The sequence below is a fragment of the Rhinichthys klamathensis genome, unplaced genomic scaffold, assembly GCF_029890125.1.
Source record: "Rhinichthys klamathensis goyatoka isolate OS25496 unplaced genomic scaffold, OSU_Roscu_1.1 h1tg000825l_1, whole genome shotgun sequence".
NCBI lineage: Eukaryota > Metazoa > Chordata > Actinopteri > Cypriniformes > Leuciscidae > Rhinichthys > Rhinichthys klamathensis.
Window position 1 is genome coordinate 294,269 of NW_026607208.1, and position 18,074 is coordinate 312,342.

Consider the following 18,074-nt stretch of genomic DNA (forward strand, 5'->3'; position numbering starts at 1 on the left):
ATGATTAAAAAAAATATATATCTTCACTGTCACTTTTGATCAATATAATGCATCCTTACTGAAAAATATTATTAAACAACAAACAAACAAACAAAAACATTTTACTGACCCCAAACTTTTGAACAGCAGTCACGATCTATTTCGTTTTTTTGTATAGTTGTATGGAAAACATTATTGCTAGCCTTTGGAGAACTACAGAAGGAAGTGCGTATTCTGAAGTACACCAATGATAAATAGTGGTTAAACGAGCATCAATGCCACAGTGAGGTAAAACTCTATGGAAGTAAAATAATGCCAAATGTTTTTGAAACAAAAAAGCCTGTTGAATTGCACTACTTGAAAAAAATATGGTGAGGTCGACTAACAGCAGATGGAGACTATGCTCGGTAATCTACTGCTTTTCCTGCAGTTCCTGGATGTCAACGTTGAATTTACTGTCGAATTTGAACCACTGAATTTTTGGAAGCGAATTTTCAAAGCGAAATAAAATGGCCCGAAAATTGCCTGTTGAATATTATAGGTTGTATTTTTTAAACAGTTTGAATATTTTGGAAGTGAATATGGATTATTGAATTTTTAATAATGAAAATGTGTTTTAAATATTTTGAATTGAAATATTCACAGCTTAAATATTCAACCATGCTGAATTTCAGCTCATGAAAATACAAGCCCTAAAAATACAATGCATTAAAATACAAGCATGATTAATGCAATGTATATTTTTTTCCAAGTAGTGCAATTCAACAGGCTTTTTTTGTTTCAAAAACATTTGGCATTATTTTACTTCCATAAAACTCAATCATGTAGTAAAGTTTATCCCTCCTAAAATGCTAAATTGATTTCTTGGAAGCATATAAGCCTTACCTTTCATATGTTTATCTGACTTTTAGTGTGAAATTTGACCAGGGAACACAGATAAACGTTTTTCAACGATGAATGTCCCACTTCTGATGTTTTGAAATAGAATAGCCTTGGATCCCCATATAGGTTCACTTCAATGCTGTCGCTATGGGAACACCTTCAGTGTGACGAATGTCTGAAGCACTTATACCATCAAGCCATTAATTGACCAGTAGCGCTAAGCACGAATGCTTCATCTCAATATGCTAAGCGCCATTTCATTAGCTTTCATTTCCTTCAGGAAGAGAATTTTCTGTTGCCCGTCAGAAAGAGATTCTTGTGTTCTAAGTCTACTACTTTAGAGCAGTATATTACTCCTCTCAGGCGGACACGATGAGTTTCCGAAAGTGTATGGACACACTGCGACAGGTTCGTCACAGGCTCATGATGACAGGTGAGTGGAGCTAATAGCAGCCTACCTGATTGTTGTCTCTGTGATAACCTGTTTGTAAGTGTTGCGCTCTAGGCCTGCTTTCTTTCTGAGGAAAGAAAGATGTTCGTTCAACCCCCGCTGTTCCAGTTCTGCGGTTGCCGAGGCGCTGCACGAGCTGTACGCTTGAGCTGTATTCTGTGAGTGAACAGAATTTCACTTTCTCTTTCTTTCTTTCTCTCCCCAGATCACATGCTTTCAACCGAGGAGCGCTTTGTGAATCTGTTGGTTTATTAAAATCTGATTCCCGCTCTGGAAGCTCGTAAATCGATTATTTTGGCTGCGGACCAGATGATGCATACTTTGTGTCCTACTTTGGGCGCAGGCCAAGAGGCTACACCCTCAAGTGATGAGCCTCATATGGCGGAGGTTCGGCCGAACGGAAGTGGATTTGTTTGCTTCGAGCATGACTACGCATTGTCAGCTTTGGGTCTCCCTGTCTCCTCTGTCGCCTCTGGGAGTGGATGCTCTGGCTCAGGAGTGGCCCAGGACCAGACTTTATGCCTTCCCGCCGATCCGACTGCTCTCAGCGGTTCTGCTCAGAGTACGGACGGATGAAGTGAGACATCTGTTGATGGTGGCCCTGTTCTGGCCCGCTCAGATATGGTTCTCAGATCTGGTCAGTCTGCTAGTTGGGCCTCTTTGGGAGGTTGCCCAGGGTATGATTTAGCAACCCCGTCCCAATTTATGGAAACTGTGGGTGTGGCCCCTGAGCAGAGCACGTTAATGTGTTCTGGTCTCTCGGCTGAGATTGCAGACACTATTTTTGACTCTAGTGCCCCCTCTACGAGGTGCCCGAATGCTTTTAAGTGGACGCTTTTTGCCTCTTGGTGCAGGCAGCGTGACCTGGACCCAGTTCATTGCCCTGTAGGTTCAATACAAAAAAAATACATTTTCTTTGGCGGGGGCAGCCCATTCCACTTTTACGGTTTATGTGGCACCTATATCTGCTGAGCATGTGCCCATGGGGAGGTGTTTCTGTTGGACATCACCCCCTGGTTTCCCGTATTCTGCAAGGGACAAGACGGCTTAGGCCTTTCTGCCCTGCACAAATTCCTTCTTGGGATTTATCTATCATGTAGGGTCTAGCAGGACATCCATTTGAGCCATTGGAGTCGATGTCAGATAAGTTTTGGACCCTTAAGACGGTCCTTTTTGGTGGCTCTATCCTTGACCTAGGCCGGGGTATATTCATACAGTTGCGTTGCATTTCGCTTCAGCAGGTGGTCTTGGAGACTCTTTCCCCTCCTGATTCGGGGACTGGGAGTGATGTACAACCTCTTGGCCTTTTCCCGGTGAGGGCGTTGAAGATCTATGTCAACTGCACAGTCTAGTGGCATAGATCTGACCAACTGTTTGTGTGTTTTGCGGTAAAAACAAAGGAGCTGCTGTCACCAAACAGAGGATGTCTCATTGGGTGATCGAGGTTATCTCTGCGACCTATGAGGCGCATGGCATGGCTTTGCCTCTAGGTGTGTGTGCTCATTCCTTAGAGGAATGGCTTCTTCTCAGGCTCTCTTTAAGGGCTCTTCTTTGGAAGATATTTATGTTGCGGCAAGATGATCCTCTCCGAACACCTTTATCAAGTTCTGTGGTCTGGATGTGAAGATGGCTCCTGGCTCCCAAGTTTAATTTGCTTGTGCGAACTCTTTTCTCGGTTTTCCAGCTTTTTTCAGGTATGGGAAGGCGTTATGGTCTATCGTTCCCATAGCAATGGCTATCACAGCATTGAAGTGAACCTATGAAAGGAAACGTCTCGTACTTATGTCACGTTGATTCCCTGAATAGGGAACGAGACGCTGCGATGCCGGCCTTTCCCATACCTTTCGATAATTGCTTCCTTCGTCATAGAAATCTGATGAAATGGCGCATAGTATGCTGATATGAAGCATACGTGACGTATTTCTTGGGCGGTGCTAAGCGCTACTGGCCAATAAATGGCATGGTGGTGTTAAGACTTAAGACATTTGTCACACCGAATGTGTTCCCATAGAGACGGCTATCGCAGCGTCTCGTTCCCTATTCAGGGAACCAATGTTAGATATGTAACCGAGATGTTTTAAACTACTTTTGCCAATGGTGTTGGACCATTTAACAGCAAAATGTTCTGACATAAACATTCATCTTATTAGACTTTGCATCGGACTCTGTCAGTCTGCATTTGAACAGGCAGTTGCTCTCTTTCAGCATGGCGGAACAGGAGGCAGCCTTACTGACGGCCATCTCTCACATTGACGTCCTGACATTCTATAGCTGGTATACAGATCCAAACTCCCACAATCACATTACCTGAGAGGAAAAAGACAGCTGCCATCACAGTCCTTTATCTTTCCTTCACTTTAAGTGGTTTACACCTCATTGTTTGGGACTCTTGTCTTTAACCTTTGTCTTACTGTCCCACTTAGGAGTCCTCACGAGTAGCAAGCCCACAGCTAGCAGACCCAGCACGACCCCTAAACTAGGAGGTCCACAGGGGCTGAATTCTTGAGCCAGACCAGACAGCAGTGGTGCGAGGACCCGTCCCACAGCTGTGACTGACTGTCCCGCTCCGATTAACGTCCCACTAGCTTGGGCTCCCCCACGCTGCAGCTCCAAGTCGGTGATGCAAGTGCGGCCGATAGTGGTAGAGATTGCAAAGAACGTGGAGGTCAGCAGGACCTGCCAGACATTGGGTGCCGTGGCATACAGGAAGATCAATGTGCAGGTGAGCGCTGTAGAGTGCAACAATAAAGCAGACATGTTGTTGCCATAGAGGTTTGTTACGGGTCCCACCAAGCAGCCAGCAAGGGCTCCCAACATACTGCTGTAGCTGATCAAATATCCTGTCATCTTTGGTTTGAGCTGAAAACGCTCCTCCATGGCTAAGGAGAAGTTACTATAGTACAGCATTATAGATACAGCCATTAGAAGCCGCACCAGGAACACGTCCAACAAATCCGAGGACGCCACCATGCAGATCCGCATCCACACTGAGGTCAGCTGTCTCCAGGCAGACTGGAAGATAGACATGTCCCTCCAGCCCCATCCTCCATTTGCTCGACTATGGACTGCAGGTGCATTAGGATGCCGAATGTAGTTTTTGTCTGAGAAGTTCTGCTGGACTGAGTTCTTTAACCCATCATAGGTTTTGCTGGGTTTGGTTTTACTATTAGCATTTGCATCTATACGGTGATTTAGTGTCTCGCTCCACGGTAGCATCCAGACCAAACCTGAGAAGACAATATCTGGATAAGTAAACTGTAGTTTATCTTGCTTTGTAGCAGACATCTGAAGGCATCACTTGTGAAAAAGAAATGTACTAAATTCTATTAAATGTTCAATAGAAATGATTGTTCAATAGAAAGGACAATAAAGTATTTTAGTTTATCATAAATGCTTGTCAGTGCATTCGGTAGTACACTTAACCATATTTCAAAGAATATAAAAAAAAAATTAAGAAAGTACTTTAAAGTACTTTATATTTAATTAAGCACTCTAAAGTTCAGCTAACTGCATTTAATATAAATTCAAACTATAATATATTTGAATTTAATTACAATTAACATGAAATTAAGTGTCAGAAAACATTTGTTTCCATTCACACTTATAGGGTTAGTTCAACCAAAACTGAAAATTATCCCATGATTTAGGCCACATCCACACGAAGCCAGAGCTTTCCCTATCCGATATTTTTTTTCCTCGTTCTAAAAAAAAAATCCGTAAACACGGCGGCGTCTCGAAAAATATCTGCGTACACACGAAACCACTGAAACCGACTCAAAACGATGTAGTATACATCCCAGACCAGTATGTGGCGCTGTAATTCTGCCAAAAAATGCGAGAAGAAGACTTAGAGCATGCGCATAAACCTTGCGCACTGTAGGCTACTATACATAGACAGTAAAAGAAATAGGCCTACTATACAATAATATTAGGCACAGTAGCTTCTTTTCTTTTTTACCAAGAACTTTATTGAACAACCATAAATGGCCTGGTACAAAATAGGGAGTCACGATATTCGATTAGTTAGCGGACTCAGAAAGCTTACCACAAAGAACCGGCAAAAGTAATGAATGTGTCAAATATAGCAAGGAGACATTTTAATTGTTTATTAATAAACTAGTGTTTTCTGTGTCAGTCTTGACTAATGCACTTCATACGGATTAGGCTACATAAGAGAGAGTTATCTGTTTCTTTTCGTTTTGAATTGTTGTTCGATGTTGTTTAAAAGTAGACATTTCAAGCTTTCTATATATTTATGAGACGAGCTCCAGTTCACGAGCAATGCAAGTTATATCGCGCCGGCGCGTCCATGTCCTAATTATATTGTCTGGTATAGGCTATATTTGCTTCTTATTTATTAAATCCAGGCAACTGGTTGATGAAACATTGATTAAAATTAAGATACAATTTATACAAAACGAAATTCACTTTAAAGAATGCCTTTATACAAAACAAAACTTAATGTGGTCAAAATTAGGTCTCCCGATATATTGCGCATCTTATTATTACTCATGCATGCGGTTCACTTTTCATAATCAACCTAGATTAAATAAAAAAATAACATTATTTAAACATAAATATTAATCTAAATACATTTTCTTTACTGGCTACAACACGTAGGCCTACAGTAACCTACAGAGAAATGTAATGTCGGAGTGGAATTTGAGCGAGCGCCGTTTTACGGTGAGCATGTGGGGCAGGGGTGCGTTTTTTGAATAATAATCAAATAATTCCCATCGATCGTCGAATATTATTTTTGCTTGAAATGCCCATCCCTACAAAATACGAAATGTCAGACAACAGACCAGCACCATAGCATACGAAAGAAAATATAAATAAATTAAATAAAAATACATTCAAGTAAATAATAAATAAAGGAATACAAGAGGCTCAGTAGTTTCTGCAGCATTATATTATATTATTATTATTATGCAAGCAGTCCGGCAGTTGTTGTTGCTGTTACGTGACGAAGCAGTGTCTGACTAGTCGACACGTGGGGTGATGACATCATCATTTCACAAAATATACGGATTGGCTGTACACACGAAAACGCAAGGGTGTCGTTTTCAGATTTATCCACCCTGGGACCCGGTTTAAAAAAATAGCGGTTTCAGTGTCCCAAAACGCCGGATCTGTCTGGACGAAACGCCAATACGACACAAAATGTGTACGTATACAGCTAAACGCGTCTCCGTGTGGACAGGGCCTTACTCCCCCTCAAGCCATCCTAGGTGTATATGACTTTCTTCTTTCAGCCAAACACAATCAGAGTTGTATTAAAAAATGTCCTGGCTCTTCCAAGCTTTATAATGGGAGTGAATAGAAACTGAGATTTTGAAGCCCAAAAAAGTGCATCCATCCATCATAAAAGTAATCCATACGGCTCCAGGGGGCAGGGGGCAGCGGACAGTTTATAAAGTTATAATTATGGACATTTTTTTCTTACAAAAACACATCGCTTCCCTTCAGAAGGCCTTTATTAACTCCCTGGAGCGGCTTTTATGATGGATGGATTGATGCTTTTTCGGGCTTCAAAATCTCAATTACTATTCACTCCCATTATAAAGCTTGGAAGAGCCAGGATATTTTTTATATTTTTGTATAACTCCGATCGTGTTTGGCAGAAAGAAGAAAGTCATATACTCCTAGGATGGCTTGAGGGTGAGTGAATTATGGGATTATTTCATTTTTGGGTAAACTAACCCAAGTGAAAAAACCTATACCAAAATGTATTTAAAATCCATTCATTTCATACTAAGTACACATTAACATATTTACTGACATATCGCTTGAGACTTACTGATATAAATATTTTAATTAAACTTTATTTGGAGTACTTCTTTATTGCACAATGCACATTTCTTAATATTAAGCCTAAAATGTGTTTTAATATCACTAGAAGGATAGTATGATCTCTGTATAATATCAGTCTTTAAATGCAAGATATTTAAAGTGTACCTAAAGTATACTTGCAATAGTTTCACTTCAGCACAATCAAATATACTTAAGTATATATTTAGTTGGACCTCAGCACAATTTCTGGATAACTAAAGTGCATTAAGTACAAAATTAGTAGTTCCAATTTAGAAGACTTTAAGAATACCAATTTAGTATACTAAAAGTACAATTGCAGGATATTTATATAAAGTACAAAAATATGTACATGTATTTGTAGTATACTTAGTATAAAGTAAATGTATTTCAAATACATTTGAGTATATTTATTTTTCACCAGGGAACTCTTTAAGTATGATTTTTTTTAAAGTATATTATTTCCATAAAAAACGTTTTTTTTTTTTTTTTTTTTTTTTTTAAGTATGCTAAAGTGTACTTTTTAATAAGGGATAGTTTCAAAATTCTGATAGATACAAATTCTGTAATCATTTACTCATTCTCGTGCCATTCCAAACTCATGTCTTTCTTATTTCAGTGGAACAAAAAAGATGACATTTAGCAGAATGCCAATGCTGCTCTTTTCCATGCAATTACTGTACAATTAATAGGGACTGAAGCTTTCAAGCTTCAAAAAGATACATGAAAAATGGTTTGGACTTCAAACATCACTGATATGGCTTTAAACTTGGTATATAGTTCATATACTGTACATATGAAGCACCTTTATACGGTATTCTTATAAGTTCTTTTGTGTCTTATTTGAAGTTTGAAAGCTTCAGCTCACATTCATTGCAATTAAATGGCAAACAGTCTTCAACATTTTTCCTTTTGTGTTCAGAGGAAGAAAGTCATGTTGTTTTGGAATGAGGTGAGTAAACAATGACACATGTCCTTGGGTGAACTATCCCTAATGCATTACAAAATAACAGCAATCTCATAAAACATTGGCTTGTCTATACTTGTCTGTACTCTTAAGGAATAAGTTACTTCCTTTAATCATGTAACTACTGTCAGTCTTGCTCACCTGCATTTAGAAAGAAAATGGCTGCACAGGCGAATGAGGATAAGTAAAAACCCCCCTCATGTTCAGTGAGATATCCACCCACCACTGGTCCCAGGATGAATCCCACACTTGAGGCTGCATTAAAGTGACCCATCACTAGAGGCCGTTCTTTCTCCGACACAAGATCTGACAGGAGCGCTCGGCAGATAGACAGGGAGTGTTTAAAAAGCCCTTTCGACAGAAAAGGAAATCACATTAATGTGTGACTTGAAGCAATAATGCACATCCTAATTTGCTACATGAACAAAAGTACTCCACTACTCACCCACTGGTATCCTGGCCAGAACAAAGAGCGCAATACTAGTGGACAGACCCAGCAGGCCATATCCAAAGGCACTGAGCAAAAGGCACGTCAGTAGTGAATAGCGCCTCCCAACCACATCACTCCAACTTCCCTGCCGACGAAACAATATAAGATACAATGAAAGATACCTGTATATAAAATAAGTCATTTTCAATAATTAGTCTCCATGGAGAAATAAACACAGAATTGCAGACTGTAACACTAATCCACAAGGATGACGAAGAGAGATGAAGAAGATCAAATTTCTGCATGGTTTTATTAAGGGTGTGTTAAAAAAAAAAACATTTAGTCCTGGTCCACATTCACAATGGCATTTTAGCACCGCACCTAAGGGCATAGGGATATGTTCACAACCTGATTGGTCTGCTTTTATTTTGTATATTTTGCAACGGAACTTACCGAACATCCAAAACAATGCTGTGTGCTGGGATAAATGTGCTTGTTGAATGTGCGTAGTCTACATATGATGGTATTTTAACCAGCTGAGAACTCGTGAAGAGCTTATAAAATGTGTAAAGGAGTCAAAACAGCAGCAGGAATCCCTCTGTCACACACACAAACGAAGACCTGCTGCGTGGAGATTTTGTACCGAATTGTGATAGACAACATCACGACTATGACGAAAAAAGAAAAAAAACAGGTATGCGTATAAGCATTCTGTCCATTTTAGGATCGCATCTTGTGACATCATGTGCAGTTTTTGGTTCGTTTACATGCCTTTGGTCTGTGTTGCATTCATATTTATTTCATATTTTATACTAGGCACAAACATTTCAAAGACTTTAGAAGGAATTATGAAATTACATATAAAGATGAACTTAATGAATTCCTACTTAAGTGGGTCAACTCTAAAGTTCGGCTAATTATATGTAATATGAATACATTTTCATTTGATTGCAATTAACATGCAATTAAGTATCAGTAAACATTACATTACATTCAGTTAAGCACTTAAGTAGGCCTATGTTCTTTTAAAATATTACTTCAGTTATAAATACTCCTTTATACATGTATGCTAAAGTGTACTTCTTTTCCACAATTAGAGTAGTAGCAGCTAATGTGAAAATCTTATGTAGAATGTGACCATGTAAAGATGCTGTAAGTAATACTAGCTGTTTTGCTAAACAGCTAACCCTCCTTAATCCTAGCAAAACAGCTAATCTTAGCAAAATAGCTCTCTCCAAAACCCTGCCCTCCATGTCCAACCCAAAGATTTAAAATGACTGACATGTTGAGTCCCATGGTCAGATTCTTTTTGTGGTTAACAGATCCTAGTGACTTCAGGACAGTAGCATAGCCACGAGGGGGCCGGTTAAAGAATTGTTGATTTGTTGCTCTAATTGATAGATTAAACTATGCTGCACAGTAAAATGCAATGGCTGTTTTCAAACTTATTGGTTTGATTAACGTGTTGTGCGTAGATTATACACTGTCATTTTCTTTTGCGCGTGAGAGTTCATTAACATGCGTTGACAATGGCGGATGCACAAAGTTCGCTTAAAAATTAAGCTTTTTCAAGAAATCACAGAAAGATGAGCGAGAAGGAGAAAAAGTGCTACAGTATCTACTGTAGGCCTACTTCATCTTTCCACAAGGAGACAGAGAGTGAAGCGGCACCTAAGGCTTAATCTTATTCAGTTTTTCTCCATTCACAGAAACGCTGCAGGTGCGTGATGTATCGATGTGCGAATCTTCATGTTCTGTTGTTTATGCTGCTATTTGTGCATGGAAAACGGAACAAAACAAATTTAGTTATTTTTAATAGGTGACAATTATCCATTTTAATTTAATTCTAATTAAACATAATTTAATCGGTTGTCGGTCAGGAAAACCCCCAGGCAGAAATGAACATATGCAGTATATATTTAGCCTATAATGTCATTTTAAGATGGGACTCCCCAAAAATTTTATTCTGGCTATGCCACTGCTTCAGGACACTACATATCACTCAGCTAGTATGACATTTTTTTTTGTGTGTGCGAATCATTGCAGAACCTTTGAGTCAGAATCTTAGTTGTTTATTAAAGAGAAGCATTTCACCAAAGAAAGCTACAAATTATAGCCTACAGGCAGACCTCGGACCTCACAAATGAAATGTCTCAGGCTTGCCCGAGGCAAGCACTGCAGGCATCTCCATACCAGCACTCATTAGACTGAGGTATGATACACACACACACACACACACACACACACACACACACACGCATAATGCAATAAAAACTTAAATTGGATTTACTATGTTCTCTCTGTTTCTGGCCTACAGGCTCACAAAGCCTCATAGAGGCTCACTATTCCTGTCTGCTATCTCTATGCTTAACATCCAAGAGAAGACAAACATCTCATTCACTTCTTAACTAGCCCTGTGACCTTCAGGCTTTAACCACTTTAAATATGTGTGTGTCGTGTGTTTGTCAATGGCAATATGACGACTCATTTTACAGTAACACACTCCAGACGTGAGTGCAATATGCAGTTAGAGGTGTAATGTTGATTGTAATAAACAATTACTGTGATATGTGCCTTAAACTATATGGAGACAGATCAGAAGAAGAAAACATGAATTATTAAATTGAGTTTATCATATTCCTGTAGCAAATGCTGCTCACTAAAAAAAAAAAACACACACCACTTACCACAACAGTGCTAGAGAAGAGTTGTAACACTCCATAGGTAGATCCTGCAACAATGGGAAACAGCATTTTTTATTTGTCATGACAGCAGAGGGAAACATCACCAAATAAATTAATTACTAAAAAAAGAATATTTTTAGTTTCACAATCAAGCGGTTGAGGCAACGAGACCTTGTGATCACAATTTAATGAAATCAGTGAAAATATCTTTTGAGCTGGTGATTTCCACTGACATTATATGGGCCATATTTAAGCAGCCCTTTTAATCAGAGACGAGGCGCAGGCAATGTACTGCTGATTTCAAAGACCTGCTTGTCTTTGCACTAAAAATTACAATCCGCCAGCAATGAAGTCATCTGTTGACTGAAAAAGTAAGAAAAGTAAATTAACATTGGCTCTATTGAGAACAGGATGTGCAGAATTAAACAAAATTGGACTTATATATTTACAAAAACACAATAAAATTAATTTGCACTAATTGTATCAACTGAATTGATTTTGTGCACCCTCAAAAATCACTCTAATCATTAGAGAACATATTCATTCAGTAAGACCTGAAAAACATACCAAAATTGATGTGGCAAACTGCTTTAATGAATTTTATAATTCTCTAGACTCTAATTCTAGGAGCATTTGAAAGCAAACCTACTGTATGGCTGTTGGCCTACAGTGTTTGGCAACAGCCTACATTTAGAATAATGAACTATAAAACTTGCCAGAAAATTAATCAAAACTATTTACACACACACGCGGGCACACAATTTTAAATTCCTACCATTTTTTGGTAGATTTTTATTCAAATCTATGCAAATTAATTTTGTTGTAGCCTTGATAGTTTTAGTAATCAAAATAAAGTAAATGTGAGCCTTTTCTCTTGATCACAGCAGAAAATAAGCTGTCTAAACTCATTTTCATACTAGCTAACGAAAGGCAACAATTTTCTAAACTAGTTTGTAATAGTGAAATATGCTACTAATACTGAAACTCAGTGCCACCATGGAATTTAAAGTCACCATGAAATCAAAATTTAATAAAATATTGCAGTATTTATTATAAATGATTTATCCGTGCACATTATTTTTTTTTTAATTCTTTAATCAAAATATCTTCCCCTCCCGCTTGCAGCAACATCTCTTCTCTTTTCTTTTCTCTTCTCTTCTCTTCTCTTCTCTTCTCTTCTCTTCTCTTCTCTTCTCTTCTCTTCTCTTCTCTTCTCTTCTCTTCTCTGATGACGTGTTTACTGGTGTGATCAACTGGTCACTCACATGACATCACAGCAATAGCAAACCACAACCATCCAATGATCCAATCAATTCCAGCTCGAAAAAAAGTCCTGCCAACATTTTTCTTTCGATAAGCCGTTTCACTCAGATATACAGTACATCACGATAGGACAGAAAAGACGATCGCAAGTTCCTTTTCATGCCGACTTTAACAACAACACCAGAGACTTACCTATAATCCCAGCCACTGTCGGACTTGCTCCCAGAAACTTCACATGATGACTCAGCAAAGGGATAATCATACTGACCCCAAAGAGATCCTGAAAACACACACACATAAAATGGATTTATACGTCAGCAAAGCAAACACAGCTCAAGAAACACATTTCTAGTATTTAAAGAGATAGTTCACCCAAAAATGAAAATTCGGTCATTATTTACTCAACCTCAAGTTGTTCCAATCCTGTATGAATTTCTAATTCTGAACACAAAATAAGATATTTTGAATATGGATAACCAAACAGTTTATGGGCCCCTTTGACTTTTCATCTGCACATTCATCTGACCATTCGCCCCCTAAAAATACTATGGAACTGTTTGGTTACTGACATTTTTCAAAATAACTTCTTTTGTGTTCAGCAGAAGAAAGGAATTAATTCATGTTTGAAAGAACTTGAGGGTGAATCAATTATGACAGAATTTTATTTTTTTGGGTGAACTATCCCTTTAAGACTATGATTAGAGTCTAATTACAGCAGATTTAATTTTGAGATGGCTAAAATATGGAATTCAATTTACTAATTACATGAATCCTGAACAGTTTTCTGTATTGTTTTCTGAATTGCATAACAGACCTACAGTATACAATATCTTTTTTTTTTTTTTGTGGTTTCAATGACAAATGAAAATGTCATAAAAGGAAATTTAAGACATTTTAATACTATTTCACATTTCTAAAATGAATTTCACCACTTGGTTTCTCATTGATGTCTATAAAAAAAAAAAAAAATCAGAATTAAAACTCAATGTTATGATTCAGAGGTGACTTGAAAAAAAGGTAAAAAACGATAAAAGGACTATTCAACGATTAAAAAAAGGAATTTTCAAGTTAATTAAAATATCTTCCCTGACAACTGAACACATACTTTTATTTAAAACTAATAACAGAACTATGCTTTCTGGAAGTAGGCCTAGTTCATCAAAATGCTAAAAAACAAACAAAGAATGACTGACTGATTCACTAAATGAATGAATGAATAATGTGTGTCATTTGTCTTTACAGTATCTCAATGTCGGTTGGCTTAAATAGGCTGAAAGAAATACTGAAACAAAAGCCTTTCGCCGTTGAGCCTGTTTATCTAGATTTGTGAGTCTTCTGCAGTCAGGCAACCCAAGCACTTGATTGAAGTCACACCGTACCTCAATCCAGTGTCACGGCACTTTCTAGAAAAACTAAAACCTTTAAACTGAGAGAAACTATGGATGAATTAAAACCAGGAAGAACTCAATGTGTCTGAGAGGGAAAGAAGAGGAGAGACAATGTGTTCTTTCTCAGGAGTGTTACCAAAATCCACAGACTGGACAAAAGATTTCTACACATGCAAACATATAAGTTGCCAAAGCGTCTATGATCTAAAATCCTGAGCAAATGTGAAAATATTGTTTTCATACAGACCACTAAATTATGAATATCTTGCTTATGTAAAACCAATGAGCCTTTGTAAACAACAGTCTTATATTTCAACAGTTCTAGCAAATTCTTCTTATCTAAGTGTTAAAAATGAATACATGGGAATCTTTGTCATGTCATGAGCTACTGAGAACATGTCAGTATGAGAATATGGATCAGATGTGTAGAACAGGGGCATCAGATCTATGCAAACTTATTGACAGCAGCTTAAAAATGATGTCATTGCGATCAATGCCATACAGAAGAGCTGACCATCGGCAAATACAAAAGAGGATACTCACCATGAATCCCACCACGTATATACATCGTATGATGCGTTGTGGTCTCCGTCGTTTGTGCGTAATGGCACATTTAGAGTTATTCATTCTCCCGCATTGACAGAACTGCAGTCAATGCGGAAGCGATGGACAGCGTTGCTATGCTGCTCTTTACGAGACATCATGAGGATCAGACCATCTGTCCCCTATAAAAGGGGAGCACGATGTGTAACCAGAGTAATATCCTACTGGAAATCACGAATATTTTGTGCTGCTGTGTTTATTTAATTCAAAAAGAGGTAACTCATTTCGTGCTTACGAATGGGCGGGTGTTTCACATGGTGAAATGCTGAGTGATGGTTCATTTCATGTACAGGATCTCCTGTTTATGGTACAGTCCAGTGAACGAAGGCATCGAGCAGTGACACGCGCTTTATTTGAACTGATATCAAACATACCTGGGGGCTGTTCCATAAATGAAGCTTAGAAAAGCGGGGATTAAACTCCAAAACCGGACTTGAATGAGCCTAACAAATAAGTTGGGGCTAAAGTGGTTCCATAAAAGGTAATTGAAGTTCACGCAATCTCACTAATTTGATCCAGGTTTATCTAGTCTAGCTAATTGCGTGTGCACGCGTTTCTGAAGCAGCCCTAGAGGTCGATCGTGGATCAAATCGATCCACCATCAAACAGCGTATATTTTGTGCTGTTTTACGCGTTTGTGACATGTTTTTTTCCCCCCACAGTGCAAAAATTACATTTTGCAGTTATATTCTCCATCTGTAAATGTTAGAAAGTCGTGCAAATGTATCCATTTTGCTGCTAATCTTTATGAACGAGCGCTGCTGCGCGCATGCGCGCCAAATAGGAGCGCAATAATTCTGACTAAAATATACATTTTTCTTGGAAAATTAATATGCGATATTTTATAACACTAGAAATATCTTCTAATTATAATAATTTCTCTTTAGGATGTTGGATATGTTGCAGTGAACTTCTAGCTCATTACACTCATATATTTTATACTTCTAATAAAAAAAAGAAATTGAACAGAAGTAGCCTAATTCAGGGATGATTTTTTTTAAGAAACTAAATATATAAAGATACAAAATATAGTTTTGGGTATAGGACCTATGCTACTTTATAAAGATGATATATACTTATTTAGAATGCTGAGAATTACAGCTTTTTATGCAATATTTTTTTTGAGAAAGCAAGAATCCCCAGTTTTAAATGAGTGGTTAGATTTAGTTTCTAAAGTACATTATGGAGAGGATAACATTAAATTAAGAACAAATGTATACATTTTGAAAAGATATGTGCAACTCTAAAATCAAAGAATATTCCATAAAATAAAGGAATATATATTGGCCTACATTAACTACATTTTTATGTAACCTTCCCTTTTATTTCTAGTTATTTGTTATTTTATTTATTTACTTATTTAATATTGAATATTTGATATTTAAATAATATTACTTGAATAACTATTAGGAATTATGTGTCATTCATTATAAGAGTTTGATATATGTGAATGTTATATTTTTATTAATATTTATTTATTGTTTTATTTATATGTATGTGTTGGTATTATCACAAAAGAAAAAAAAGTAGAAGGAAAAATAAGGAATATTTATTGGGGGAAAATATGATGTCTTTAAAGGAACTGTCCATTTGTATAATTGTGTTAAATGTGTTTGAATTGAAAGACATAATAAAGTACATAATATATATATATATATATATATATATATATATATATATATATATATATATGACAGTGTAGAGAAAGAATTCTCTGATGACCGAGGCACTCCTTAATTAAAATGTCTTTATTACAAAAATGACATATCCTAAACGGACAACTTTAAAACGCCTTATATATGTGTCTATATTGTCTATATTGTAGCCTTATTTAAGTTGATTTTCTGTATACTGTGTATTTATAAAGTCCAATAATGGTATTAGAGACTGTCAGTGGTAATATCATTGTGTTCTTGTCGGTCAGTGTTGAGGATCTGTGTAACAACTGAGGCTTAGCCTGACAGTTAGCCTGCCCTGGACCAGGCTAGTTTCCCAGCATAAGTTGCCAGGGTAACTGAGTTTGAACTTTTTAAAGTTTGATTTATGAAACCGAATCTACCAAAAATAAGCCTGACTAACCGAAATAAGCCTGGCTTATACTCTAATCTTGGTTTATGGAACAGCCCCCTGGTGGTAATGTTCTCAAGTGAAACATTTATTATGAAATATTTGATGTGCTTCTCATTTTCTTTTCTGAAGTGAAGTAAAAATGTTTGTTCTTAAAACAATCATAGTTCCTCCTAAGCAAGTTAGACAGCAGGTGTGATTTTGGGCGAAAAAGATCAAGTGAACAAGTATCAGTGAGTATTATTAATGGGTTTGATGATTTGGCTAAAATTATGTTTTATGATGTTACATGGTTTGTTCCACTTTAAAACATTTTATGTGGGTCATTAAAGTAGCCTACACAAATTATAAGGCAAATTTTTGCCCAATATCAAAATCAATTCAAAACAAGTTAAAATCTTATTTAGGTCTATTTTAGATTATATATATTGTTTTCGTTTATTTTGTTTGTTTGCTTCCTTTCTTTTTCCTTTTATTTTTTACGAGTGAATGACTTTAACAATTCAAGTAATCTAAGTACAACAATACAATAATTATTATTATTATCACTTAATAAATTGTTTAATGAATAATTTGATTGATTTCTCACTTGAGGCAATATTTAATATTTACATAATCACTACAGAATATTTTTCTTTTTCTAACCATGTCATAGTTTACTATTAGTTTTTATTTTATTATAGTTTATAATTAGTGGTGTCAAATCGATTAATTTGCGATTAATCGTATCTAACATAAAAGTTTTTGTTTACGTGTATATATATTAATATAATATTTATGTGTATACACACACGCACATATATTTATTCACTGTGTACACAGACACGTGCACACACGCATATAATATATATATAAATATAATAATAGGTCGCACTTTATTTTGATGGTCCCTTTAACACATTCTGTTGACTATAAATAACATTGCACTTGCAAACTTATTTATAGTCAACAGAATGTTCAAAAGGGACCATCAAATTAAAGTGTTACCTATACACACAGATAATATGTAAACAAAAACTTTATGTTAGATGTAATTAATCGTGATTAATCGATTTGACAGCACTATTTATAATATTTTATTATTATGTATGACATGGTTAGAAAAAGAGAAATATTGCTTTATAGTGATTATGAATCGAGTCGATACCTCAAGTGAGAAAACAATTAAATATTTTTTAAGCAATTTATTAAATTATTATTTTTGCACATTAACTCATTTTAAATAAAATAGTTCGAAACATACTATTTTTCGAATCGAAACATACTATAAAATATTCTAATATTCTTGTCTAATCACAAATATCATTGGCAGTGTAGTTCTTGGTTATTAAATAAAAGTTAGTTCTTATTGTAGCATTATATTATTTATTGTAGCACAGATTGTGTTACTTTTTTGTAGCATACAGTATACAATACTCTATACAGTTATTTACTCTGCATGCTTGAGCTCCATCTACTGGCAGTCTTCCTAATCTTTGCCAGGCTGTGCCAACAGTTGGTTCTCTAGAGTGGGTGAGAGGGTGGGTGCCATGCCTTAGAGATCTCGCGT

The 18,074-nt window shown here is 36.7% G+C and overlaps 1 protein-coding gene across 1 annotated transcript; it reads right to left on the reverse strand.

Moving 5' to 3' along the window:
• Positions 1–2,849: 2,849 nt before the first annotated feature.
• On the reverse strand, positions 2,850–14,557 carry mfsd9 (major facilitator superfamily domain containing 9). The gene is made up of 6 exons (XM_056243683.1): positions 14,399–14,557; positions 12,660–12,747; positions 11,208–11,251; positions 8,536–8,665; positions 8,232–8,441; positions 2,850–4,539 (listed from the first exon to the last, which is right to left on the reverse strand). The coding sequence occupies exons 1-6, from the start codon at positions 14,480–14,482 to the stop codon at positions 3,686–3,688; spliced, it is 1,410 nt and encodes a 469-aa protein (XP_056099658.1). The 5' UTR covers positions 14,483–14,557; the 3' UTR covers positions 2,850–3,685.
• Positions 14,558–18,074: the final 3,517 nt, after the last annotated feature.